At 43.1% G+C, this 27,198-nt stretch overlaps 2 protein-coding genes across 2 annotated transcripts in view; both read left to right on the plus strand.

The window, feature by feature from the left end:
• Positions 1-16,314, plus strand: part of LOC121633614 (fap1 adhesin-like) — a 75,480-nt gene extending 59,166 nt beyond the window's left edge. Inside the window, exons 14-17 of the mRNA XM_041975753.1 lie at positions 15-3,783; positions 4,973-5,592; positions 11,163-11,382; positions 16,103-16,314. Coding sequence (XP_041831687.1) covers positions 15-3,783; positions 4,973-5,592; positions 11,163-11,382; positions 16,103-16,314 — 4,821 coding nt within the window. The remainder of the gene's footprint in view (positions 1-14; positions 3,784-4,972; positions 5,593-11,162; positions 11,383-16,102) is intronic.
• Positions 1-27,198, plus strand: part of LOC121634100 (gastrula zinc finger protein XlCGF57.1-like) — a 540,387-nt gene that overhangs the window by 363,768 nt on the left and 149,421 nt on the right. The window lies entirely within an intron of this gene.

Genomic DNA, 27,198 nt, shown 5'->3' on the forward strand with positions numbered 1-27,198 from the left:
TGTTCTCTCTACAGTCCAGTGAGCCTGATTCACATAACGAGTTTGAGGTTTTCATCAGCGAGTCAGAGACTGATAAACCTCCGCCGGCGGTTCCCCTCACCCCTACAGAGGAGGAAAATGCCCTCGTGACCCTACTGGACTCCACAGACGTCTCAGACGAAGAGACGACGGCAGCAACTGGAGGGATCTCGCTGAACACTGATCACTCTCCGGCTTCTGAAGGTGTTATCGATGAGTCGGGGAGAATTCATGTTGGCGAACTTGAACCATCAGACCAAGAACAGGAGCAAGAAGAACTACTTATTATCACACATGAGATTCAAACCATTCACCACGATGAAACTGGTGAACTTGTGCGCGACTACATCCCAACTCCTCCTGTGATTCTAGAAGTGGAGCCAGATAATATTATCACTCTGTCTCCTAACCTGATATCAGAGGAGGATCTGACTCCTGTTGATGAGGACAAAGAACATCCTAGTTTGGATGTTTTTGAAGTCACCCCAACTCCTCAAATTTTATTGACTGCAACATCTAGCGTCGATGAGCCGTCTGGTATCGAACTCTCCCTCACAACACTGGCAGGTATCACAGCTCAACCACCCACAGAGCCAATAGCAAACCTTCGAGAGGACGAAGACATCAATGCTCTTCCAGATGAGGAAAGGATAGAACTGGGTCTCTCTGAACCTCAGAAACCTGGTGATGTTTTGGAAATTCAGTCACAGGATGTCACAGATTTGGAAAGTGAAGTTGAACTGTTACAACCAGAGAAAGGGTTGGTAGTTAAATCTGATGAATTACTTGAGATTTTGCAGCCAAAACCTGAACAAACTGAAGTTTCTGAACCAGTGGAAAGGAATACAGGAGTGTCAGAAGCAGCAGCAGAAACATTAGAAGTTTCAGAGCCAGACAAAGAGTCAGTTTTAGAAAGTCAGGAAGAGGTTACAGCTGAAGAACCAGAAGAAACTATAGTTAATGTGCTTGAAACTTCTGAACCAGTTGAGCTTTCAGAGCTAGAAGACTCAGTTCCAGAGATGAAAACAGATGATACCACAGTAGAGGTTTTCATGGAAGAAGGCGTAGATGAACAAGTCAGTGTTTTGCAACAAGAGGAAGAAATAGTTGAACTGACAGAAAAAAAAGAAGAGAGCAAAGAGGAAGTGGTTGAGCCTTCGTTTTCAGTACCTGAACCTGAGAATGATGTGGTGGAGGTCTCAGAACACGTTCCAGATCAAGAGAAAGAGTCAGACTTAGGCAAGGGTACAGAAGAGAAAGTTTCAGAGGGACCAGTACCTGAAAATTCAGAGGAAACATTAGCTGTTTCTAAAGGGGTGGTACCAGAAGCGTCCAAGGAGACGGTACCAGAAGTGTCCAAGGAGACGGTACCGGAAGTTTCAGAGGAGACAGCACCAGAAGTGTCCAAGGAGACAGTACCAGAAGTTTCAGAGGAGACAGTACCCAAAGTGTCCAAGGAGACGGTATCCGGAGTTTCAAAGGAGACAGTACCCGAAGTGTCCAAGGAGACTGTACCTGAAGTGTCCAAGGAGACAATACCAGAAGTTTCAGAGGAGACAGTACCTGAAGTGTCCAAGGAGACAGTACCCGAAGTGTCCAAGGAGACAGTACCAGAAGTTTCAGAGGAGAAAGTACCCGAAGTGTCCACGGAGACAGTATCCGAAGTTTCAAAGGAGACAGTACCCGAAGTGTCCACGGAGATGGTATCCGAAGTTTCAAAGGAGACAGTACCCGAAGTGTCCACGGAGACGGTATCCGAAGTTTCAAAGGAGACAGTACCCGAATTGTCCACGGAGATGGTATCCGAAGTTTCAAAGGAGACAGTACCCGAAGTGTCCACGGAGATGGTATCCGAAGTTTCAAAGGAGACAGTACCCGAAGTGTCCACGGAGACGGTATCCGAAGTTTCAAAGGAGACAGTACCCGAAGTGTCCACGGAGATGATATCTGATGTTTCAAAGGAGACAGTACCGGAGGTGTCCAAGGAGACAGTACCCGAAGTGTCCAAGGAGATGGTACACGAAGTGTCCAAGGAGACAGTACCCGAAGTTTCAGAGGAGACAGTACCCGAAGTGTCCGAGGAGATGGTACACGAAGTGTCCAAGGAGACAGTACCCGAAGTCTCCAAAGAGAAAGTACAGGAAGTGTCCAAGGAGACGGTACCAGAAGTTTCAGAAGATACAGTACCAGAAATTTCCAAGGAGAAAGTGCCTGAAGTTTCTGAGGAAGTAGTAACAGAAGTTTCTGAGGAAATGGTCCCAGCAGTGTCCGTGGAGACAATCCCAGAAGTTTCAGAGGAAGTAGTACCAGAAGTTTCTGACAAGACGGTACCAAGAGTTTCCGAGGAGGTGGTGCCTGAAGTTTCCAAGGAGACAGTACACGAAGTTTCAGAGGAATCAGGACCTGAAGTTTCAAAAGAAACAATACCAGATGTTTCTTATGAGACGATATCAGAAGTTTCCGAAGAGACGGTACCCAAAGTTTCCAAGGAAATGTTACCGGAAGTTGCAGAGGAAACAGTACCGGAAGTTTCACAAGAGACGGTACCAGAAGTTTCTGAGGAAACAATACCTGCAGTTTCTGAGAAAACAGTACCCGAAATGTCTGAGGAGACCAGACTGATGGTACCAGAAGTGTCCAAGGAGTTGATACCCACAGTTTCTGAGGAAACAGTACCTGGAGTTTCCGAGGAGACCAGACTGATGCTACCAGAAGTTTCTGAAGAAGAGGCCCCTGAGGCAACTGAGGTCTCAGAAGAATTGATACCTGAATCAGATAAAGAATCAGAACTTGGTGATTTTAAAGATGAGGACATTTCTGAACCTGAAGAACCAGTACCTGAAGGTTCAGAAGAAGTAGCTGAGGAAGAGCCAACTGATGTGGTTAAACCACTTACAGAAGAGGAGGTTCAAGAGATTTCCTCGGGGAAGGAGGAAGTAGCAGAAAGAGATAACGAAGTGGTGGAGGATTTAGAAGCTGTTCAAGCTCCAGCACCAAGTGAAGGTGGAGTTGACTTACCTCCAGCAAAGCCAGAACCAGAATCTCCTGTAGAAGAAAAAAGTTATGAGAGTCCACTACCAGAGGAGGATGTAAAACCAGAGGAAGGAAGAGTTTCAGTGCCAGTGGTACTAGATGAAGGGTCAGTGGACATTTCAGAGCCAGAACTTCATCCACAAGTTGAAGAAGAAACCAAGCAAGAGGAGGCAGCTGAGAGTCCAGAACCAGAGAAAGCACCAGAACCAGACCAAGGCAAAGAGGATCCTTTATTACCGGTGGAAGAATTACCTGAGGTGTCTGCACCAGAATCAAAAGAGAAGGTAGCAGTTGAGGTCCAGGAGTCAAAAGGAGATGTTGGTGTCCCAGAAACACTTCCAGAGGAGCGTTCCATAGAGATTTTAGAACAACCACCTAAGGATGATATGGAAGAGCCACCTGCTGAATCTATAAAAATCCTGCTCCCCTTGGAAGACAGGGAAGATCTTTACATTGAAGGGGATGCTGTTCAGGATGTTGAACGAGACGAGCTCCTTCATCCCATTGGCCCTGAGTATCATCACCCATCAGAGGAGAATAATTTACCCAACATACCCACAGACATCCGGACCTCAGAAGAAGACTTGATCACAGCTGACCACAGCTATCCCACCACTGATGAGTTGTACATTGAGAGGGATGTTGAGGGCAAAGACGATCAAGTGGTGACTGATGCTGGTACAGCGGAAACGACCAAGACTGATCTACCATTTGAAACAGCCTCTGTCACAGGTAAGAAAGCATCAGATGGTCTGTAAAGCATTAAATATGATGTAAGAATACAGTTAATAAAGATGGTTACTGTTGTTAAAGTAGATCCTTTCTACACTCACCGTCCACTTTTTTAGGTTCAACTGCTTGTTAACAGAAATTAGCAAATCACATGGCAGCATGTAGTCATGTAGACAAGGTGAAGACCACTTGCTGAAGGTAAAACTGGGCATCAGAATAAGGAAGAAAGGGAATTTAAATGACTTTGAACGTGGCATGGTTGTTGGTCTGAGTATTTACTGGGATTTTCACACACAACCATCTCTAGGGTTTCCAGAGAATGGTCTGAAGAAGAGAAAATATCCAGTGAGCAGCAGCTGTCTGGACCAAAATGTATTGTTGATATGAGAGGTCAGAGGAGAATGGGCAGACTGGTTGGAGAAGTTAGAAAGGCATCAGAAAATCAGCTGAGACTACAATTCACACACACTCACTAACACTGGACAATAGAAGATGGAGAAACGTTGCTGGTCTGATGAGTCTCCATTTCAGCTCCACATTCAGATGCTCGGCTCAGAATCTGCTGGAAACATCATGAAAACATGGATCCATCCTGTCTTGGATCAACGCTTCAGGCTGCTGCTGGTGTAATGGTGGGGGGAGATTTTCTTGGCCCACTTTGGGCCCCTTAGTACCAACGTGTCCTGGTTTAACCAGCACAGCCTACCTGAGTATTGTTGCTGACCATGTCCATCCCTTTATGACCACAGTGGAGCATCTTCTGATGCTACTTCCAGCAGGATAATGCACCATGTGGGATGTGCTATATGGGATGTGGTGGAACGGGAGATTCTCATCATGGATGCAGCCGACAATCTGCAGCAACTGTGTGATGCTGTCATGTTAATATGGAGAAAGACCTCTGAGGAAGGTTTCCACACCTTGTTCAATCAATCACACTATGAATTAAAATGGGGATCTGACCCAGTACTGGAAGCTGGTCCTGATAAAGTGAACAGTTTAAGTTTAAGACTACTTTGAAGAGGTTTAATGGAAGATCTCAGGTCTTAACTGGTCTGTGGTGATTTAGTGAATACTCTAAGCATTTTAAATGCTTTACATATTCATTTAATTAATTCACAGACACATTTTGGGAATTTGTGAGAATATTTTACGACCACTTATGATTTATTCTGCCTTCCTGTCACAGCTGCAGAAAAAGACGCCTCAGACAGGGTTGACGTCACAATGCAGAGACCAGAAGATGAGGACATCAGTGTGACAGTTGCACCGGTTTCGGACATCTTCCCAACACCTCCAGTTGCTGTTGACGTGTCTGCAGGGTCCTCATCCAGCCTGACTGTAGACTCTGGACTATTTGAGGTGGCAGAGGAATCTATAATCCTCTCTGCTGCTGAGTCCTTAGAGGTGGAAAGCACTGAGGCAGAGGTGCCGACCACCATTATCCATGAGGAAGAGGAGAAGGTGGGGAAGGAAGAGCCTGAAAGCCACCCCACCCCACCAGCTGCTGTGGAAGAAGCAGTTGAGACTGTTTGGGATGTTTCTGAGGAGCTGGACCACTCTTATGTCCCAGTCACAGAGAAGAGCGAGCTTCTGGATGCAGGGAGTGGAGAGGAACGCAGCATCGTCGGCACCACAACTCCGCCTCCTTTAACATACCTGACCACACCATCCATGACCACGGCCAGCCACGGCCGTGAGTTGGTGGTGTTCTTCAGCCTGCGGGTCACCAACATGAACTTCTCCGAAGACCTCTTCAACAAGACGTCATCTGAGTACAGAAGCCTGGAGAACACCTTCTTAGATGTGGTGAGTAGACAAAGCAGATGGGATAGTATTACTAATTAATAAGTTAATATTAATATCCATCATGGAAACTTTATATTTTGAATGCAGAACTTTGCTTCACTGAAACTCATATATGTTCCAAAAACAGTGATTTTAACATTGTGTGCACTACAGATGTCACTTTTACGATTATTGTCAGAGAAATAATCACATTAATTTCCCATCACTATAAATGTGTAAAATCCAACAAACTCTCCCTAAAGTTCTTTAAGTTTATTTCTATCTTTTGCAGCCACAGAACAAATTAACAGCAAAGTAAATTCCATCTAAATCTCCTCTGCTGTGTAAAGAATAAATAAATCCTACATATAAACTCTGGATTTCTCTCAGAGAAACAGATAAGAAGGATCCAGGACCTCTACCTGGATTTGGGAGGCTTCTTTTTGGAAACTATATTATAAAAATGGTTTTGAACAATTCTTTTGAAAGCAGGAAAAACATGTAGCTAGCTTTGACTCCCAGCTGCTGTTTGGCACATAAATTCTATTGGAACAAGCCAAGCCAACTTTATTTATAAAAGCACTTTACGACAGCAACCACTGAACAATGTGCTGAACATAAAATAACTAAAAACAAGAAAATATTAAACAATAAAAGAAAAGACAATACAAACAGTAAAACAATAAAATCAATTTAATAATAAAAGAAGTGGGTCTTAAGAAGGGATTCAAGACTGGACAGTGATAAAGCCGGTTCGACCTGCAGTGGCAAAGAGTTCCACAGCTCCAGTCCTGCCACAGAAAAAAGCCCTGTCCCCTCTGAGCTTTGGTGAAAGGTCTAGTGGTTCAGGAAAGCTGCTGTGGTCCAGGAAAGGTCTGGTGGTTCAGGAAAGCTGCCGTGGTCCGGGAAAGGTCTGGTGGTTCAGGAAAGCTGCTGTGGTCCAGGAAAGGTCCAGTGGCTCAGGAAAGCTACCCTGGTCCAGGAAAGGTCCGGTGGTTCAGGAATAGTTTGGTGGCTTAGGAAAAGTCTTGTGGTTCAGAAAAGCTGCCCTGGTCCAGGAAAGGTCTGGTGGTTCAGAAAAGCTGCCCTGGTCCAGGAAAGGTCTGGTGGTTCTGGAAAGTTTAGTGGCTCAGGAAGGCTGCCCTGGTTCAGGAAAGGTCTGGTGGCTCAGAAAAGGTCTGGTAGCCCAGGAAAGGTCTGGTAGCTCAGGAAAGGTCAGGTGGCTCAGGAAAGCTGCCGTGGTCCAGGAAAGGTCTGGTAGTTCAGGAAAGCTGCCATGGTCCAGGAAAGGTCTGGTGGTCCAGGAAAGGTCTGGTGGCCCAGGGAAGGTCTGGTGGTTCAGGAGAGGTCTGGTGGCCCAGGAAAGGTCTGGTAGTTCAGGAAAGGTCTGGTGGCCCAGGAAAGGTCTGGTAGTTCAGGAAAGGTCTGGTGGCCCAGGAAATGTTCGGTAGTTCAGGAAAGGTCTGGTGGCCCAGGAAAGGTCTGGTAGTTCAGGAAAGGTCTGGTGGTTTAGGAAAGGTCTGGTGGTTTAGGAAAGGTCTGGTGGCTTAGGAAAGGTCTGGTAGTTCAGGAAAGGTCTGGTGGTTTAGGAAAGGTCTGGTGGTTTAGGAAAGGTCTGGTGGCTTAGGAAAGGTCTGGTGGCTTAGGAAAGGTCTGGTAGTTCAGGAAAGGTCTGGTGGCTTAGGAAAGGTCTGGTGGTTTATGAAAGGTCTGGTGGCTTAGGAAAGGTCTGGTGGCTTAGGAAAGGTCTGGTGGCTTAGGAAAGGTCTGGTGGCTTAGGAAAGGTCTGGTGGCTTAGGAAAGGTCTGGTAGTTCAGGAAAGGTCTGGTGGCTTAGGAAAGGTCTGGTGGTTTATGAAAGGTCTGGTGGCTTAGGAAAGGTCTGGTGGCTTAGGAAAGGTCTGGTAGTTCAGGAAAGGTCTGGTGGCTTAGGAAAGGTCTGGTAGTTCAGGAAAGGTCTGGTGGCTTAGGAAAGGTCTGGTGGTTTATGAAAGGTCTGGTGGCTTAGGAAAGGTCTGGTGACTTAGGAAAGGTCTGGTGGTTTAGGAAAGGTCTGGTGGTTTAGGAAAGGTCTGGTGGCTTAGGAAAGGTCTGGTGGCTTAGGAAAGGTCTGGTAGTTCAGGAAAGGTCTGGTGGCTTAGGAAAGGTCTGGTGGTTTATGAAAGGTCTGGTGGCTTAGGAAAGGTCTGGTGGCTTAGGAAAGGTCTGGTAGTTCAGGAAAGGTCTGGTGGCTTAGGAAAGGTCTGGTGGTTTATGAAAGGTCTGGTGGCTTAGGAAAGGTCTGGTAGTTCAGGAAAGGTCTGGTGGCTTAGGAAAGGTCTGGTAGTTCAGGAAAGGTCTGGTGGCTTAGGAAAGCTGGCTCGGTTTAGCTGAGATAAGCTGAGCTGCAGCGAGTTATCAGGAAAACCTGAATCTAACAACACTTAGGCTGATACTGGATGTTGAACGTGTGTAAACGTGCCGCGGACTGCTTGGAGTGATCGTTCTCTCTGAATTTCACCACAACTTGACGTTTAAAATAAAAGAACAGCGATTAATGAACATGAGCATCTGCTGCTGTTCGTTTTCATGATGAACATTTTCTCCAGACGCCCTCAGAGACGATGGGGGGGGGTGTTGGGATTAATAGAGGAAGTTGGATAATAATTTCAAGCTCAGGCAGGTTAAATGCAGCATTTATTTTCCTCCAATGACTCGGCTAAATGAACGAGACAGGAGAACGTGGAATGGCATGCAGTCGGAAACAGATGATCCTCCTTAGATTTATTCTCTGAAACAAAGTCTGGAGAAAACTACAGTTTTAAGTTTTATATTCAGATTATCGGCCTGTTCATGAAGTCAGAGATTCTTTTTTCCAGTAACTGATCTGAGAGCAGTTTGTTTCTGAGTGAGAGTAAATCCACCTCATTAGCAGCCAGCTGGTTGGATCAGATGCTCTCCTCTGAATCTGAGTCACTTCTCAGTTCAAAGCTGAGGAATTAGTCTGTTTTTATTAGATTTTTTTCAATTCATGCATGAAAGGGAGCTGTGTACTTATCACCACTGATTCAGCTAAACTCCTGAAAACTGTTCATCAACTCAACAGCTTGTCTGAGGATGTCAGCCTGTCAGAAAATATGGCCCTCATCTTAAAATTAACATTTCAGTATCAACAGGTGAGAATATTTAGAACAAGTAGTACAGGCCAGGGCCGTTGCTAGACACAAAGCCCTGCCGGGGCCCAGGCCCCCACTTCTCCCGGCATGTTTTAGTTTATTTCAGTTTATTTTATTTTAAACAGAGACAGAGGCTTATTAATAAACATCAAATGTAAATATGCAAGATTATAGCAAAGCTAATTTCCATCTTTAGCCCCTTGGCAGGCCAACACAATACAACAGTGAAATAATAATAACAATAATAATTATTATTATTATTATTATTATTATTATTATTATTATTGAAGGAAAATAAAATATACATCATATCCCAAAAACCTGTTATGTTTTTAAAATGGACAACTTAGTTTTCCATCTACTTCTTTTTGCTAAACCTGTTATTACTGACTCTTCCAAACAACTGCTGCTGAAACCAATGAAGGTTAAATAAACTTTTTCTTTAGACTTACAACAAAAACTCTGCAGATGCTAAAAGAAACAAAGTCAAACTTTAAATTTATCGTACATTTGACATTTTCTTCACTCCAAAACAAAAAAGTATAATTTGATTCAACCACTAAAAATGAAACACCTTAAATTTAAATGTAAGTTATACATTTAAACCCATAATATAGAAAGTAATGCCTACACTTATTATACAAACTGTTTTACCTTTGATAGCATCAGTTACTGAAACATGGCTAAGAGATAATGTCATAACGGTAGCTAACGTTTCCTGGTTATGTTAGCACAGACATAACAGATAGAGGCTAACTGTTACACATTTCCTGTAACAACTAACACTTCACAGGGTGTAATTATTTTTTTTCCTGTGAATATGTTAGTTTTTTAAAAGGTCATGTTGTCACAGATGCAGTTACACGCGTTACATGTAACTCTTCTGTTTTACCGTGTTCATTAAATTGGGCCAGATAAGAAAAAATATTTTGTAACTGTAGAGCTGAAATTTACAGTGTCATTGAACATGTCACAACCTTCTCATTTAAGATCTGTGATTGACTGGAAGCTTAGCTCATGTTTTCCATGGTGTGTGTGTGTGTGTGTGTGTGTGTGTATATTGAGGACGACGCGAGACCGATGTTACAGGCGCTAGCTGCTGATTGCACATCATTGTTTGTTTTATTAATTTTGATTTTCTTTGTTGTGACTGTGGTTATGTGATTTTTCTTTAGGGTTTCTCTGCATTTAATGCTTTGCACGCAGTGTGTGACGCATGTAGTGGAAGCAGCAGCTCTGACTGCACAATGCACGAGTCAGAGTAGTTGCTATGAAGACAGGCTGAGCAAACTGGAGCTTTATTTTAAGTATTTGTTCATTAAATCCCAAGTCATCTCCTTGTTGGATTAGTCAACAAGATCCCAGCATCCTGCTGCTTCATCCCAAATGTAAATCTATTCAGCTCACACGGGGAAACACTTTGACGGGAAGGTGATCTTAATGCTGCTCAGTGTAAACTCTTCCTCTGGTGTGCATCATATTTTCATCATATTTATGGATTTAAATGCATGAAAATTACATGTTTATAATTAGACCAAAAGCTTCATTTAACTCGTTTATTTCAGCTTCATTCAGGAAATGATCCGTTTCCTCTGAAGGGTCTTAACCCACTTGTCTGGCATGTCTCCAACTCATTAAATATCAATAGTTAAGACTTTACTAGGGACACCAACAGAAAACTGTGGTCTTATGAGGACTTTCATATAGAAACACATGGAGACACAGTCAGCAAAACTTCCGTCTGAACTGAAATAAAACCCGAACATTTGAGTCCGTCTGAGCAGCGATTCTGTCATAAAAACTATGAAACCAATCAGACCGAGTTTATGTTCAGATTTACTCCCTATTCAGGCTGAATTCCTTGATAGCAAAAATGTGTGGCCCAAACTTGGCCCAGATGTGCATTTTTGTTTGGTCCAACCTCTGATTAAAAAGGACATTCTCTTTAAATGTCCCTTTAAAGGGAGCCTGGCCTCTGTTTGCTAAAGGAGGGTCGTCTTCAGCTCTGCGATGATGATTTCAAGGAAAGAAAAATGCTGGAATGAGTTAATGGAACCAAACATTGATTCATGCAGCACTTGAGGGTTTGATTCCACAGGCATGAAAATGTGCATTTCCAGACCATCAGGTAATTTATGAGCTCATTCATTGTAGACAGAAATGATGTAGAATTCATCATAAAGTTTTCTTCTCTAAAGGGGCTTTTACTTTCCTTTTTCTTCTTCAACCCTGTACGGTTGAAAAATATCTTTTTCCTCTAATATTTCAATGTGGGAATCAGCTCTGCAGCTTCTCATGTATAACAGATGAGGCGATATGATAAATGAGACCCAACATTTGGTCATTAATATCAAATTAACTGTTAAATATTTTCCTCTGAGGAACTCAGAGTGGTGCGTGGACTCGGGAACAAACTCCATTTTTTTTCTCTGTGTAGCTGCTGCCGTTCCTGCAAGCCAACCTGACAGGCTTCAAGAAACTGGAGATCCTGAACTTCAGGAAGGGCAGCGTGGTCATCAACAGCAAGATGAAGTTCGCCAAGTCGGTCCCGTACAACATCACCGAGGCTGTCCACTGCGTCCTGGAGGAGTTCTGCTTGTCTGCCGCCAGGAGCCTGCACATCCAGATCGATACCCACTCTCTGGACATTGAACCAGGTACAACAACACCTCTTCTATATATTCTGACACTAAAATGTGGATTTTTGAGACCAGCCAAATAACTTTGTTGGTGACGTGTTTGGGTTTTTTAGATTCTTTCTCAGATTAACATGTCCAGACTAACGGAGATGGACACTAATCATTAGAGTCCAGATTTCTCTCAGTGCTGCCCCATAATTATTGTTTTCATTAATGATTTTATTTTATATTAATGACTGCCCTGATTCATTGCTAATATCTAAGTTAGTTCTCACCAATCTTCTCCAGGAACAGTTGCCCAGGATCCTGTGAGATATGACATCCAGTTGATCCAACACTCATTCACAGTAACACAGCATGCTAATAAAACAAAGATAGAAGATCAAAGTGCTCAAGGTTCCAACATTCAAGCATAAAAAAGCACAAGATACACAAAATGGATGAGGTACCATGCTTCAAAATCAAATGTAAAATAGTTACTAGACCTTCATTAAGCCAGGGTAAATAATGAAAAAACAATTTAAAAGTTTAAAATGGTAAAAATAGATGCACACATAAATGCATGAACAAATAGATGCGTGTGTGCAGAAGGCAACGTTTTGTTCAACTTGGCAAAAGCAGCAGGAACAAAGCTGTTTTCATGCCGCTTTGTTCTGCACTATGGAGCTAAGAAACATCCGCCCAGAGGGGAGAAATTCACTGTGCAGATCCATCTTTTAGAGCAGATTTAGTCATCCTCTGCTGCTTAGCAAACAGGGAAAAAGTTGAGGCTCGAAGATCAGTCGACTTGACCACTTAAGATATGCCAGGTTTCCAGCTAAGAACTCCTTAGGAATCCCCTTGTTGCTTAGTCTGTCAAACTGTCTGATCTTTGCTGGTTTTCACAGACGAAACTAAAGAAATGGGAACAAATGATGCATCTTTGTGACAAAGAGCCTAAAGACTCAGTTTAAACCAGTTTTTTGCTAAGTTGTCTGTTATGTGTCAACACAACTCTGGTTGATCCCTGGAGTTGGAGCATTTTTTCTGCCTGAATTATTCGTAGGTCAGAGTTGAGCCATGGTGAGACATGAGGTACTAATGCTTAAAGCAGTGGTTGGTTAGTCATGCTTTTTTGTCTGGATCAATTATTTACAGCCTAATCTGGGAGGAAAAGGTCCAAGTTAACTAGTTTTATGTCTTCTTGGGGATGCTTCTTCTTCCTTCAGCTGCAGTGCAGCGATGCTTTATGATGCATCATGATCTTTCTGGTGCAGGAGATTAAACTAAGATATAATAATAAGTCACATTGTTTTATTACCATCTGTACATGAGCTCTGTACTATAATGCTCTCCATGGATGAGTGTCAGGCACACAGCACTGATCACACATTTAAATAGACTCAGTAATTAGGCCGATATGTCAGGTCCTCCAACACAGCGGGGCTGTACAGAATGTTCCGGGTCTGGAACAATGGTGATGAAGATGAGATGTGAGCTGCAGTGAACAGAAATGCTGCTGCAACATCTTCTGTCTAAAAGAGCTGATGAATGTGTTTTCAGCAGCGTTTAATTGGAAGGCAGACTCTGCAGAATCGGTCGTGTTGTACAGGAGCAGTTATTGTTTTTAAAGATGAATTTAATGCTGCTTTCTGCAGAGCTGGAAAGAGTTGCAGATGGAAGCGTCTCAAGGCAACACAACTATTTCAACAAAGGACCAACTGGCATCAAACACACAAATCCTCAGAAAATCAACACTCTGCTCTTCTCTGCAACTCTCCTCACGTTTTAGCTTCTTAAAGTTTGCAGCTGAAGACAGGGCAGGTCTTTTTTTTTCATCGTATCTCTTTCCAACACCTTACTGCATCTTTCCAGGGAGGACTGGATTTCTGCGAGGGTTTTAGGCCATAATCTTCCCACTCATGGCTGGATTGTTTAATGTTCTTGTGCACACAGAGAAAAAGAAAGTTCTTCCTCCTTCATTTCTAGAGTTTTACATATAAGGGCATAATTTATTTCTTATTAGGTCTTTAAAAAAGGTTTAACAAAAAATGATGACATATTCCACTGTGTGACTCTTCTTTCCAACATTGCTGCAGATCATTGAGGTTTGCAGCTCTCTGAAGGACTTACCACAGCATCTCATTCAGGTTGAGGTCCGGACTTTGGCTGGATCATGTCAGCACCTTGACCTTGTCCACAAGCTGCTGTTTGGGAACGATGGGCCTCATTCACCAGTATCTTCTTAAATTTGTTCTGAAGTTGTACTTGAGAAGTTTTTTATAAAAACCCTCGGTCAGGTTCATGAACATGTTCGTAGACCTCTGAATTCGTATCTTTCCTCTTAGATTGGTCAGTACCCATCTCTCCTAAGCTTAAAGGACGGACCAGCCGGTCCTGCTTTGCATAGTTAAACATCAAATAAATGCCCATAAAAATTTGCTGTGTGCAAACAGAAGAGAAACAGAAGAGGAAAAATAACTAATGAAAACAAAAAGATAATAAAGATGTGCAATGAAGCCTGATGTTCCTCGTTTTTAAAGTGTTTACTTGATCATAAATAATCACACAGTGAGCGTTAAACAAAATAAAAACGTCTTCATACAAACGATGATTAATTACTCCTGAACCTGGACAGCAGTCTGGTCCCATGAGCGCGTCAAGGTGCACATCCTCGTGATGCTGTGGCTAAAGGTGGTACACGGTAGAATAAAGTTTCATTTCATGGCCTACAGCACCTCAAACCAGCCAATTTCTACCTGCTGTGGCATCATGGTTGGATGCGGTTCGTTTACGGAGCGAGCGGTGCATCGGATGAATCGTCCAGGTGGGTCTGATAGGTGTTATTAACCAGGAAAAAATTATTATAAAACTAATTACTGTAATTAAAAGACACAGTTGTAGTAAGTTTTAATCATTAAAGACCACATTCTGCAGGTGGGAGTCACAGGTGACTTGGACGTTTTTGGAGGGATGTTCTTGTGTTTGAGGAAACGGATCGATGGCGTCAGGAAGACCAGCAACAGAATGAAATCCGTCTTTACTGCAACTTGTTCATGAATGAATGAAATGGATGAAAATTAGTTTAATTTTCCTCTGAGGGAAATAATAACGTTTGGATCTGCAATAGTGGTTTTTATTTTAAACAGCAAAATGCTTTACAACAAAACTTCTTAAAAAATCTGACAAAAACATGAACAGAACCACAGAAAGCACAGGTGCTGATTCTGTTGGAACGTGTCGGCTTTCAGATGTTCGTTAGCAGGATTTAGGAACAAATGTGTTGGTGAGAACGGTTGGTGAAAGAGGCCCAGTGTCCTGCTGCATTAGACGGTTCCAGCCAAGCTTTCGCTGTTAGACACAAAGACTCACATCGGACTCTAGAATACTCTAGACTTCGTGGTCCACTCAATGACTGCATGGTGTCCAGACCATCATCCCTCCACCATTGTGCTAACAGCTGCTATGAGGTGTTTGTGACCAAACAGGTCTACTTTGGTCTGGTCTGTCCAGAGGCTGGTCTGTTCGTCGTCTGTTCCTCATCCGTTTGCACACGGTCTGTAAGTCACAACCTTTTATGAGCATTTTTTGGATTTTTAACTATGCAAAGTAAGACCGGCTGGTCCGTCCTTTTAACTTAGGAGAAATTGGTACTCAATTTTTGTAAAAAACTTTTCATGTTAACCTTCATAACAAATTTAAGAAGATTTGTAAGAAGATATTGGTGAATGAGGTTCATTAATCCGGAAGTCTTGTGGTTTGTTCAGATGCAGCTTTGCCAACCTAAGTCAAGCCGCCATGTTCTTTTTTCCTCCTGCAAACCTTCCCAACAAGGCACACTGGTTCAGTCTTTTTCTAACTGCACTGTCATGAACTTTAACATTTAACCTGCTAACCGAGGCCTGGAGAGTCTGAGATGTAGATCTTGGTTTTTTTCTTACTTGGAACTTGCTGGGGTGTCCACTCCTGGAAGACTGGCAGCTGTCTTGTTAATAATCTTTGTCTCTGTAGAATGATGGACTCCAGATAGTTTGGAAATGAACTGATAACCTCCCCAGAGTTGAGCAGCAATAGTTGCTTCTCTGAGATCATTGCTGATGTCTTTCCTCCTTGGCATTGTGTTAACGAACAAAAATGCTTCTACTTCCACATTTAGAGCATGCAAGCTTCTTCAGTTTGCATGGTGACCGCTTGATGTTTGAATCAGTCTTTCAGTTTGCTAAAGTGCTTTTAAGTGGCAGCAAAGCATATTACTGCACATGAAATTAAAAAGTATAAACATTTGTAGACAAATATCAGCATACTGTTAATAATACTTTTTACAGGCCCATCCTTCTTTCTCAGCATCCATATTAACCGCATACTCATGTATGAATTATTTTCAGACAGATACAAACTAATGCTGCACATAACTGTTGTAAAATCCTCTAAACATCTTCATTTACATATTAAAGGATTTCCTCTCCTTACCTGTGGTAATCCAGTACACCTAGATGGATAATAGCAAAAGTATATCTTCCAAGGACATGAAATACAAAAGTTTTCTCTGTTTGGGCGAATTTGTTCCGTCTTAGACAGCATCTCATTAAGTCACCTCTTGAAGCAGGCGTAGATGCAGACTTCAGTTTAACGATATGTCGTAAGAAGCTGTCTTTGCTGGGCAGAGATGGTCTCATTAAAGCCAAACACTGGCAGGGAAGAAGAGCAGCTAAACAAAACCCAGGATCCTCATGAACAAGCCTTTTTTTTATCCTTACAGCTGATCTGGCCGATCCCTGCAAGTTCCAGGCCTGTGACGAGTTTTCCCACTGCAAGGTGAACAGCTGGTCGAAGGAGGCCGAGTGCGTGTGCAAGCCGGGCTTCCTGTCGGTGGACGGCCTGCCTTGTCAGAGTGTCTGTGACCTCCTTCCAGACTTCTGCCCCGAGGGGGAGTGTCACATCGTTCCAGGACGCGGAGCCAAGTGCAGGTGATCTGAGTTGGTTATCGTGTGACCCGAATCGGTTATCAGGTGGTCTTGATTATTGTAACAGTGTTTTTACAAGTTCTACCTTAAAAAGAAATCAGTTAGACACCTGCAGGTGATTCAGAACTCTGCTGCTCAAGTCCTCACTAAGACCAAGAAAGTGGACCACATCAGTCCAGCTCTGAGGTCTTTACACTGGCTGCCGGTCCGTCTGAGGATGGACTTTAAAGTTCTGCTGCTGGTCTAGAAAGCTCTGAATGGTTTAGGATCAACATAAATTAGTGACCTCTTGGCCCAGTATGAACCTACCAGAACCCTCAGGTCAGAACCAGACATGGAGAAGCTGCATTCAGCTTCTATGCTCCACATGTCTGGAACAAACTCCCAGAAAGTCTCAGATCAGCTGAAACACTCAGTTTATTTAGATCCAGGTTAAAGACCCACCTGTTCTCTGCTGCATGGACTAGTTTTTATTTAGAGTCCAGATCTGTATCTGTTTCTGTTAAGCTTGATCATGTTTTAATACTGTTTTTATCCAATGTTTTTTCTTTCTCTTTCCTTTTCCCTCTTTTCTTAATTATGCTTCTTATTTTTTATGTTTCTGGAAAGCATTTTGAATCACCCTGTCATATAATTGTGCTATACAAATAAAGTCGGCTTTGCCTGAGTCGTTTATAAGGTGATTTGAGACAGTTATCAGGGTTAGGGTTAGTCGGTTATCAGGTGAATATAGTCGGTTATCAGGTGAACTTAGTTGGTTATCAGGTGATCGTAGTCAGTTATCAGGTGAATATAGTCGGTTATCAGGTGATCTGAGATGGTTATCAGGTGATCCTAGTCAGTAATCATGTGATCCCAGTGAGTTATCAGGGGATCCAAGTCATTTATCAGGTGATCATAGTCAGTTATCAGGTGATCCTATTGGGTTATCGGGTGAAATTAGTCGGTTATCAGGTGATCTGACACGGTCATCAGGTGATTCTAGCAGGTTATCAGGTGATTCTAGCAGGTTATCAGGTGATTCTAGTAGGTTATCCAGAGATCCTAATAAGGTTATCAGGCGACTGATCGTCCAGTAGCTGCAGAACCAGCATCAAAACCAAAACTGCAGAATCAGGTTTTACTGTCGGAACCACTTCTGTCTCCGAGCTGGTGCCATCTCTGCATTTTAGACACAGTTTTTGGTTTTTAGAGGCTTTTTCAGTCGGTACAGGTCTGCAAATGAATAAACGTGAACCACAGATGTGTAAACAATCTGTAAATATATCAGACTGCAGAGGCACCAGACTAAAAGTTGGTTGTTTAACCTCCAAGCTGTGACAGAAGCTTCATTACATTTCAGTGTTTGAGTATTTAATAAGCCTGAACATGTTTTGTGTCGTTTGTGGAAGGAAATGTAGAAAAGGAAGAGAAGATGCCTCACCATTGAATTAAAGAAGAGTTTAATTGGATGAAGTAAGTCCTTTAGAAGTAAATAACGAGCTCATTCCCAGACTGTTGGGTTCATTTTGCTCATCAGTGAAAGATTCAGAACGTTTACATGAACAGAACTAAATCACAAGAAAAATCTAAATTAATTTCATTCATAATAAATAAACTCTGATTAATACGGTGGATGATTCAGCTTTCGGTCCTGTGGATCTTTTATTAAATTATAACTCAGACTGATTTCAAGATGCCAGTAATTTCACGGTTCAACTGTTAAACTTTATCAGGTGGTTTTCTCTTTTGGAGGATTCCCAGAAAACAACCCAAACAAACCCTCTGGGCCTCCTCAGCTTTAAAAACCTACAGAATTCATCCAGTTTTGTTATTAACAGCATTTACTAAGAAATGTTTTCAGTAAGCAGCTGCGGATGCTGCACCGTGCCAAGATTCCCGCTTTCACCAGATAAACGAGATGAATCGGATACAAAGCGAAGTGCTGCCGCCTCCTCAGTGGAACATGTTTAATTCTGCAGGAAGGTGGGCGTGATGGGGATTCTCCATCTGGTTAAATCCGTAACGCTCTGATCCATCACTCAGCAGTCTCCTCTGTAAATCCACAACAGCCTGATTGTTTTTCTTCTATGAGTGTTGGTTTGAGAGTTAAATCTAATTTCAGCTCAGAGCCTATTCAGCTGAACCTCTCCATCCTTCTTACAGCCATCAGGCCTCTCCGTTGGAAGACATTTCCTCTCAGGTTCCCAGAGAAACCATCGACCTGCCGTGACACATTTACATCACACAGTAAAGACCACCACTGCAAGCAGATGGAAGAAGTTATTGACATACACATCTGCAACTCTTCTCTGAGGAATTTTTAACTCAAAAACTGGTCAAAATGTCAGAAGAAAAAGACAAAGACAAGAAAAATGTTTCATCTCTTTTACAAAGTTTTCTGAGTTTCTGACCTAAAACTGACCTGCAGAATTAAACTATGACAGAAAAAGTGTGTTTGCGTCAAAGTGAGCAAATAACATACAGACCTGGGAATTCCAGTTGTTCCTGAAGAGCAGCATTTCAAACCGAACTTTATTTACACTCACCATCCACTTTCATCAGGTCCACCGGTTCAAACTGTGCATCAGAATGAGGAAGAAACAGGATTTAAGTGAGTTTGAATGGGGATAAAAAAGAAAAAAAACACCCATATTAGAATGGGCAGACTGGTTGGAGATGATAGAAAGGCAACAGAAAGTCCCATCAGCACTGGTTCCCACCAAGGTCTGCAGAACATCATCTCTGAACACACAACACGTCCAGCCTGGAAGCAGATGGGCTGCAGCAGCAGAAGACACACCGGGTTCCTCCTGCCAGCTAAGAACAGGAAACTGAGGCTACAATTCACACACACTCACCAACACTGGACAATAGAAGATGGAGAAACGTTGCTGGTCTGATGAGTCTCCATTTCAGCTCCACATTCAGATGCTCGGCTCAGAATCTGCTGGAAACATCATGAAAACATGGATCCATCCTGCCTTGGATCAACGCTTCAGGCTGCTGCTGGTGTAATGGTGGGGGGGGATTTTCTTGGCCCACTTTGGGCCCCTTAGTACCAACGTGGCCTGGTTTAACCATGCTGGCCATGTTGAATCTGCCCCACCAAAAATTAAAAAGGGGGTCTGATGGAAAAATCTAGATTGATTATTGATGATATTGTGACCGTCTGTGAGAGACACAGCTAGACATTTATTGATTGTGACCAGAACTGTTTTCTTTAGTGCCCCTCTGGGAGTGAATACAGTTGTAAAAAACAACAACGGACTGTATTTCCCTCTTCTGTGATCGGTCAACGTGAACCTCACTCCAGGGGTCCAGCACCAGAGGATGAGAGACAATAGTTCCCTGGGGGTGATGGGTATATAAACAAAGTTGGAAGCGGTTCAACATTGTCTGTTAACCTGTGTGTTGTTGAAACCGGTGACGAATATTTACCCTAGTGTCAGTTCTTTGACCGACCTTTCAGGCTCACGCCCTGTTGTTTCCTCTCTTGGATCTTTAACGACCGGTGAGACTCCAGTCGCGAAGTGATGGGCGAACCTTTCCACCTCGATTCTTGTGGCGCGAGAATAAGCAATTTTACCCCTTTAGAATTCCTGATTATTACCGTCCGCTCATTGCGGAGATAGACCTGAGGAGTTATTCTGGTAGATAAGCCAGCCTTTGGGTCTAGGAGTATGAAGCTACCGTACTATCGTCCTAACAGGAAAACTACCTGGTATCGAAATAATAACCTAGCGAATTCTTATGTCTCTTCGGGCGTTGGGGAATCTGGGGCTTACCTGCTCGTTGTGTTGTCCTCTCCTGTCCTCAGTGGATGTGGACAAATATAAGAGAGATAAGTTTGGTTGGGAAGTTAACCGAAGTTAACTATAACCCTTTTATTCAAGTTTTCTTTTATTGGTAAAATGCAGAAAGAATAAAATAAAAAGAAAGAAAAAAGAATAAAATTCCCTTTTAGGGCTTCCCTTTCAGTGAGGGCTAAAAAGCAAAATAAAAGAAAATAAAAGAAAATAAAAGGTTTTCTCACAAGGAGTGTTTTACGCTTTCGCGGTCTAAGTTTTCTTCAATAATAAGTAAATCTCCCTTGGCAAACGGGCAAAATCTATCCCAGTAAGAGGGATGAAGTTCTGTAAAAATCTAACTAAGTTTTCTTCTAAGTCTCCGTAGAAAATCTGTAGAAGTCTCTGTAGAAAATCTCCGCAGCAGCTCTTCAAAATCTCCGGACAATTCTTTCTTTTCACAAAATCACCAGTATATATACCTAACTTAAAAACCATCCCATCTGGTACCTTCCCACTAGCAGAAAAAACACTAAAAACCAACCCACTCAGTAATTTTCCATCGAAAGAAACAACTTAGAACCAACCCTCTTAGTATTTTTCCATCAGCAGAAAAGCATACGTGAGCATCCTACAAGTTGGTCCCTCCTTCTGGGTTGCATCAGGGCTGAAGGAAAGAAGACACTTTCCCCTGCCCCGTTATCTATCTATCCTTACAGTTTTTCTACACAAAGGCTGCTTGTTAATATCTTCTGAGTTTGCTGGGAAATTCCGCTCTGCTTCGGAGCGAGCAGATAACAGGTTACTCCCTTCTCCCAGACCTCCTGGGCCTCTCTTCACTTCCTCAGCAGTGTAAAAAACTCTGTCTCTTATTTATACCTTATTTGTGAATGCACTCTCTGTAAACTACAAACTAATAACAACTAAGCTTCAACTCTTATTAATTAAAACCCAAACCCTAATGAACATCACTAAATCTAAAGATAATAATGTAAATAAGCATGCAAGCAGGAATATATGAAATGTGAATAGGTAATACATTACACATAGAAAAACATAACTGAGTATTAATCAGGCAGTCCATAAACTCAGTCTTTTGATTAAAAACATCATCTCACATCATGTGTGCCATAACAGTCATAGATTCAAACTTTAATAAAACTTTTCTCCCTCTTCCACTCACTGAGAGCAGAAAGCGGGGGTTTCCAGCAGGTGTTATCTGTCGAGATAAGGGCCTCTGCTCCCTGTCCGTTGCCTTAGCAACGGCTCTCTGGCCTGGAGCAGTGTTCACGCCACCATAGAAGAGCGCGGCCTTCACAGTGTTCAAACTCTGTGTGGACTCCTGCAATTGCAATAAACAGCTGTGTCTTCTCCCCGATCTGAGAGTCTGTCGTTCATTTAGTTCTTTTCTAACAGGGTTCAACCCAGAACTAGAAGGTGGCCATGATCATGTGAATGGTGGGTGTAAATAATTAAGATAATTGAGACTTACAAACAGATCTGTGTGCTGCATGTTTAGCAAAGTTTCGGAAGTTTGGCGTCTGAGGTAATGACATAAAGTCGTGGCGGTTTGGATGTGAAGTTGTGGTGATTTGGATGTAAAGTTGTGGTGGACTGGACATAAAGTCATGGTGGATTGGAAATGAAGACGAGGTGATTTGGACGTGAACTCTTGGTGATTTGGTCGTGAAGTCGTGGTGGATTACATGGGAAGTCCTGATGATTTGGGTGGAAAGTCGTGGGGATTTGGATGTGAAGTCAGGGTGATTTGGTCGTGAACTTGTGATGGATTGGACATAACGTTGTGGTGGACTGGACATAAAGTCATAGTGGATTGGAAATGAGGACAAGGTGATTTGGATGTGAAGTCGTGGTGGACTGGATGTGAAGTCGTGGTGGACTGGATGTGAAGTCGTGGTGGACTGGATGTGAAGTCGTGGTGGACTGGATGTGAAGTCGTGGTGGACTGGACATGAAGTCACGGTGGATTGGACTTGAACTCTCTGTGATTTGGTCGTGAAGTTGTGGCGATTTGGACATGATGTAGTGGCAGTTTGGATGTGACATTGTGGCAGTTTGGATGTGACATTGTGGTGATTTGGACGTGAAGTCATGATGATTTGGACGTGAAGTCGTGGTGAACTGGACGTAAAGTCGTGGTGGACTGGACGTGAAGTTGCGGTGGACTGGACATGAAATTATGGTGATTTGGACGTGAAGTCGTGGTGATTTGGTTGTGAAGTTGTGGCGATTTGGACATGATGTAGTGGCAGTTTGGATGTGACATTGTGGCAGTTTGGATGTGACATTGTGGTGATTTGGACGTGAAGTCATGATGATTTGGACGTGAAGTCGTGGTGAACTGGACGTAAAGTCGTGGTGGACTGGACGTGAAGTTGCGGTGGACTGGACATGAAATTATGGTGATTTGGACGCAAAGTTGTGGCGATTTGGACATGATGTAGTGGCAGTTTGGATGGGACATCGTGGCAGTTTGGATGTGACATCGTGGTGATTTGGACGTGAAGTCATGATGATTTGGACGTGAAGTCGTGGTGAACTGAACGTGAAGTTGCGGTGGACTGGACATGAAATTATGGTGATTTGGACGTAAAGTCGTGGCGATTTGGTTGTGAAGTCGTGGTGATTTGGACTTGATGTTGTGGTGAATTGGAAGTGAAGTTATGGTGATTTGGACGTGAGTTCGTGATGGACTGGACATGAAGTGATGGTGATTTGGACGTGAAGTTGTGGCGATTTGGACGTGAAGTCCTGGCGATTTGGATGTGAAGTTGTGGTGTGGACGTGAAGTTGTGGTGATTTGGACATGAAGTTGTGATGGATTGGACGTGAAGTCATGCTGGACTGGATGTGAAGTTGTGATGGATTGGACGGGAAGTCATGCTGGACAGAACATGAAGTCATGGTGATTTGGACATGAAGTTGTGATGGATTGGACGTGAAGTCATGCTGGACTGGATGTGAAGTCATGGTGAATTGGACGTGAAGTCCTGGTGATTTGTGGTTCCACGTGGACACATAAGGAAAATGCAGCTGCTCTGCCGTCTCTTGCAGAGGATTGACGGTTATTCTGGGAGAGGTGCGTTGATCTTGGATTTGCCACCTTTCATTAACACTGAACCCTACTGTGTCTAATCCAGAGTCCAGACTGGCTCAGAAGAGAAAACAGCAGTAAACACCCAACACGCTGCAGAGCTGCATGTTCCTGCTAAGCTCATTTGGCTTCATGACAACGCAGTGAACTCCAAAGCTGCTATTTTCTTTGTCCAGAACCTCCAGCTGCTCCTGGGACTCCCGTTTGTGTCCACAGTTTGTAATCTCTCTGGGAGTCATAAGTTTAGTTGTAACATGACTGTAACCTTACAGCTGGATTTCAACACTCCTCGTAGCTGCAGGACCCCATCGTCTATGTGGTCTGCTTCAGTGAGATCACGTGGACGATGCTTCCACTCATCCGTCTCATCTTTCTTCTTTCAGACACACAGGCGGTTCTACAGCAGCAGGCATGGACAGTTAAAGGATATCGGATCGGACGGCACCTGAGAAGAAGGTACTGATGCACGGAGACATTGTTATAGTTTCCTGTTGTTCACTTAACAAAATCCTCGCCTGTGGACATGGTTACATGCCTGTGATTGTTTTATTTGCACCAGTTTATGGGCTGTAATCCTGCTGGTGTGAGTCCAGTTTAGTTTAATGGCTCAATGTGTTGAAGTAGACACACGCGGCTCATCAGCAAGTAATTAAACCTCCCAAAGGACGGAGGAAGAGGAGGGCGTAGGAGGAGGACTGAAAAGGAGTGTTGTGAAGCTCAGGCGGTCTCACCTACAGATGATTAACACATTAAACTCTGGCGCCTCTGAGCGCCATCACTTCTACCATCAGCAGTGTTTCAGGAGCGGTGGTGTGTAGCTCTGTGGGGTAAATGTGATGGATATTTTACCCTTTAGATGATCTACAGAAGTTTTCCAGCATTTCTGTCCCATCCAGGAGGTTTACAATCCAGCCACTAAATGTAGTTTTATTCAGAGACTCTATCTGGTAAATCCACAATGATCCATGATAACAGCATTATTTATCACATTTCACCATAAAAACATCACCATCACTACTATGTTGCTAAGAGACCTCTATTTAGACCTGGACATGATGATGAAGCCACTTCCTGTCAGACTTTCCACCAATCAGAGAGCTTAGATTGACGGTAACGTCCAATCAGGAGCAGCCAAAGATCAACCAGTGAGCAGAAAGTTCTATGTGTGTGTGAAAAGTTACTGTTTCCTCTCCTGTGCAGAATTGTTGTTATCAACACATCCGCATGCACTTTTACACACATACACAAGGCTGTGTAGGAATACTGAAGCTGAGGAAAGAGACTAAATGTGCATCATCTTGTAGAGGTGTCCATTACTTTCCACAGACGTGAAAATGCAGGCAAGATATTGTGTGTGGTTTACAGGTTTTATTAAGGCCATGTTGCCAAGTGGTTGAACAGGATGAGTTGTTATAAAAGCAGAGTTGTAGCTGTTCATAGTAATGGACTGAACAGCACACCTGCAACCGCTCATAGTGGAAGTGTGGGGAGAAAAAAGGCTCTCCTGCTTGTTTTTGGGTGGGGGATGTTTAAATAAAATATTGAAACATCAAAACCATCTACTACTCCCCATTTCTGCTGCAGTGGTGAATAAAGTACTCATCTCCAGTACTTGAAAGTATTAAAGTACTGGAGAAGAGTACTTTATTTACTACTGCAAATAGTAGCAGGAATAACTGGAAATGAGGAAAAAGTGGAAACATGGAAATAGTTTCTGTTGTGTGTTTGTTTCAATAACAATATTTTTTCTCCTGAAAGCCAAGACTTGAGAGAACGATGAGATGAGAAAAGGTTTGGTCACTGTTGATCTGTGTGTTATTTCTACAAAGTTCTGTTAGTAATAAATTCTGCTTTCTTCTTCTGGTCGACCTTTATGCTGCTACATCTATTCATACATTCATTTTACATCATTTTAACCTCAGAATCTGACATCTGAGAAACATCCTGTCTGATGCTGACTGGGATTAAAAGCTTCAGCTTCTACAGGAAGTTTTATATATAAAATAAAAATAAACAAGTGGACCAAAAATAGCAGAAAATGTATTGTCTTGGAGTTTTAAGGGCTAATCCTCTGAGTTGTCTCCAGGCTGCAGGGCGGTTCAGGACCAGTCATCGTCTCTCTCAAACACACACACTGAGATCTGTTCAGATGGTTCTTATTTAGCCTGAAGCTGGAAGTAAAAAACGTTCAGAAAGATGAACTTTGTCCTCGTGGTGTGTTTGATAAAAATACAGTATGGAGCAAAAGAAAACCAGTCTCAGTCCAGTTCTGAGGGTCTTATAGTGAATATTTGGTCTGTGCAGCTTACTTCTTCATCCCAGTCTGAACCCCTGTCATTTGACCTGTCATGAGGTCCTGGTTTCAGGGAGGATTCATCCCTCCATCAGACCTGTTTTTCCTGGATTTGTTCCCATCTCTTCAGGACATCACTTTCAGGTCCAGTTCCTCTGCTGTAGATAGTTTTCAGTCCTGACTCTTCTTCTTTTGTCCTCCACGTGTCCAGTTTCTGCCTCCATGCTGGCATTAGCCAAGTTTCCAGCTAACAGCTCTTTGATAATCACCTTGTTGCTGCTAAAATCCTGTTTTCTGTCTGTCAGACTGTCTGATCTCTCCTGGTTTTCACAGATGAAATTAAAGAAATGGGAACAAATGACGCGTCCTTGTGACAAAGAGCCTAAAGATCCAGTTTAAACCGTTTTTAAAGCTGTCTGTTAGTGTGGACACAACTCTGGTTCATCCCGCGAGTTAGGAGCCTTTTTCTGCCTGAAGGATTCAGAGGTCAGTTAAGTTCCTCTGAAACTGGTCCGGTACCAGCACTGGACTGGAACTGGTCCAGTACCAGCACTAGACTGGAAATGAGGGCAAAAAAGCAGAAAACTGAAAGACTTTTAGAAAGATGGAGAACTTTTGATCAAGAACAGTTTAAAAAACGATGTCAAGAGACAAAGATGTGAGAACTGGACAAAGATTCCAGACCAGAGCTCTGGACCAGGACTCCCCTGCGACATTTAATCCAGGTTTCTGTTCTTAAAGCCTGAAAACCTGTCAGCAGCATTTTGATGATGTCACATGGAGAACCTGAAATGTAGGGTCCGTCTCTGGTTTCAGTCCCTGCAGGACTTCTGTTGTTAAGCAGACACGTGAAACTGGTGTAACGCTCCGTTAACGTTGTTCTTTTTGTCCCTGCAGAAACGACCCGGCAGCAAGAAGTCTGGAAGGCCTCGCTCGGTTCAGGATCAGGAACCATGTGGACCCGAGGAGGTCTCAGGACAAACTTCTGGTTTCTGAACTTTCAGAGCTCCGAGCTTCACATCAGAGGAGAAAATACACAGATCGGCCATTTTAAAACTGACAGCCGCCGTCTGATGATGAAGACGACAAGCTCAGAGGACGACTGTGCAGCTTAGATCGGGTCGGTTCTGGTCCGGACCGGTTTTACTACCTGTGCTCTTCGTGTCTGTAGCAGATAAGCTGATGTCACATGATGAGGAAACAAGCCGACAGGTCTCCAAAAACATGGACATGACAAACAAATCTCACATTAGGGTCCAGTTTTTAAGCATCAGCCACAACATTAAAACCACCTGAGGACGGACCGGATCCGGTGGTCTTCATGATGTGGATCTGATAAAGATGTTTCCGTTTCAGGACAGATCCGCTCGTCTCACATTGTCCCAAAACTTCTTGTGTCTTTTCCTGAACTCAGATAGGAGCCTGTGATCCGGGATGCTGCTGAGCTAAAAGCGAACACGCCAACGCTACCAGGTAGTTTTACAGCTGCAGGAGCCGAGTTTCCAGGTTTTATTCTGTGGACATGAAGCAGCTTTTCATCAGTTTATTCACAAGTTTTCAATCAAAACGTCCAGAAATGGAAGAAACGTCAGTTCATCAGCAGCTCATCCAACAGGTTAGAAAGTTTTAATTCAACAACTTGAACCATGTTCGTTCACAATCTGAGTGGTTGGAAAGTCTGGATTAACCTGCAGAAACCAGTTCAAACTGGTTCAT

The sequence above is a fragment of the Melanotaenia boesemani genome, chromosome 22, assembly GCF_017639745.1.
Source record: "Melanotaenia boesemani isolate fMelBoe1 chromosome 22, fMelBoe1.pri, whole genome shotgun sequence".
Classification (NCBI taxonomy): Eukaryota; Metazoa; Chordata; class Actinopteri; order Atheriniformes; family Melanotaeniidae; genus Melanotaenia; species Melanotaenia boesemani.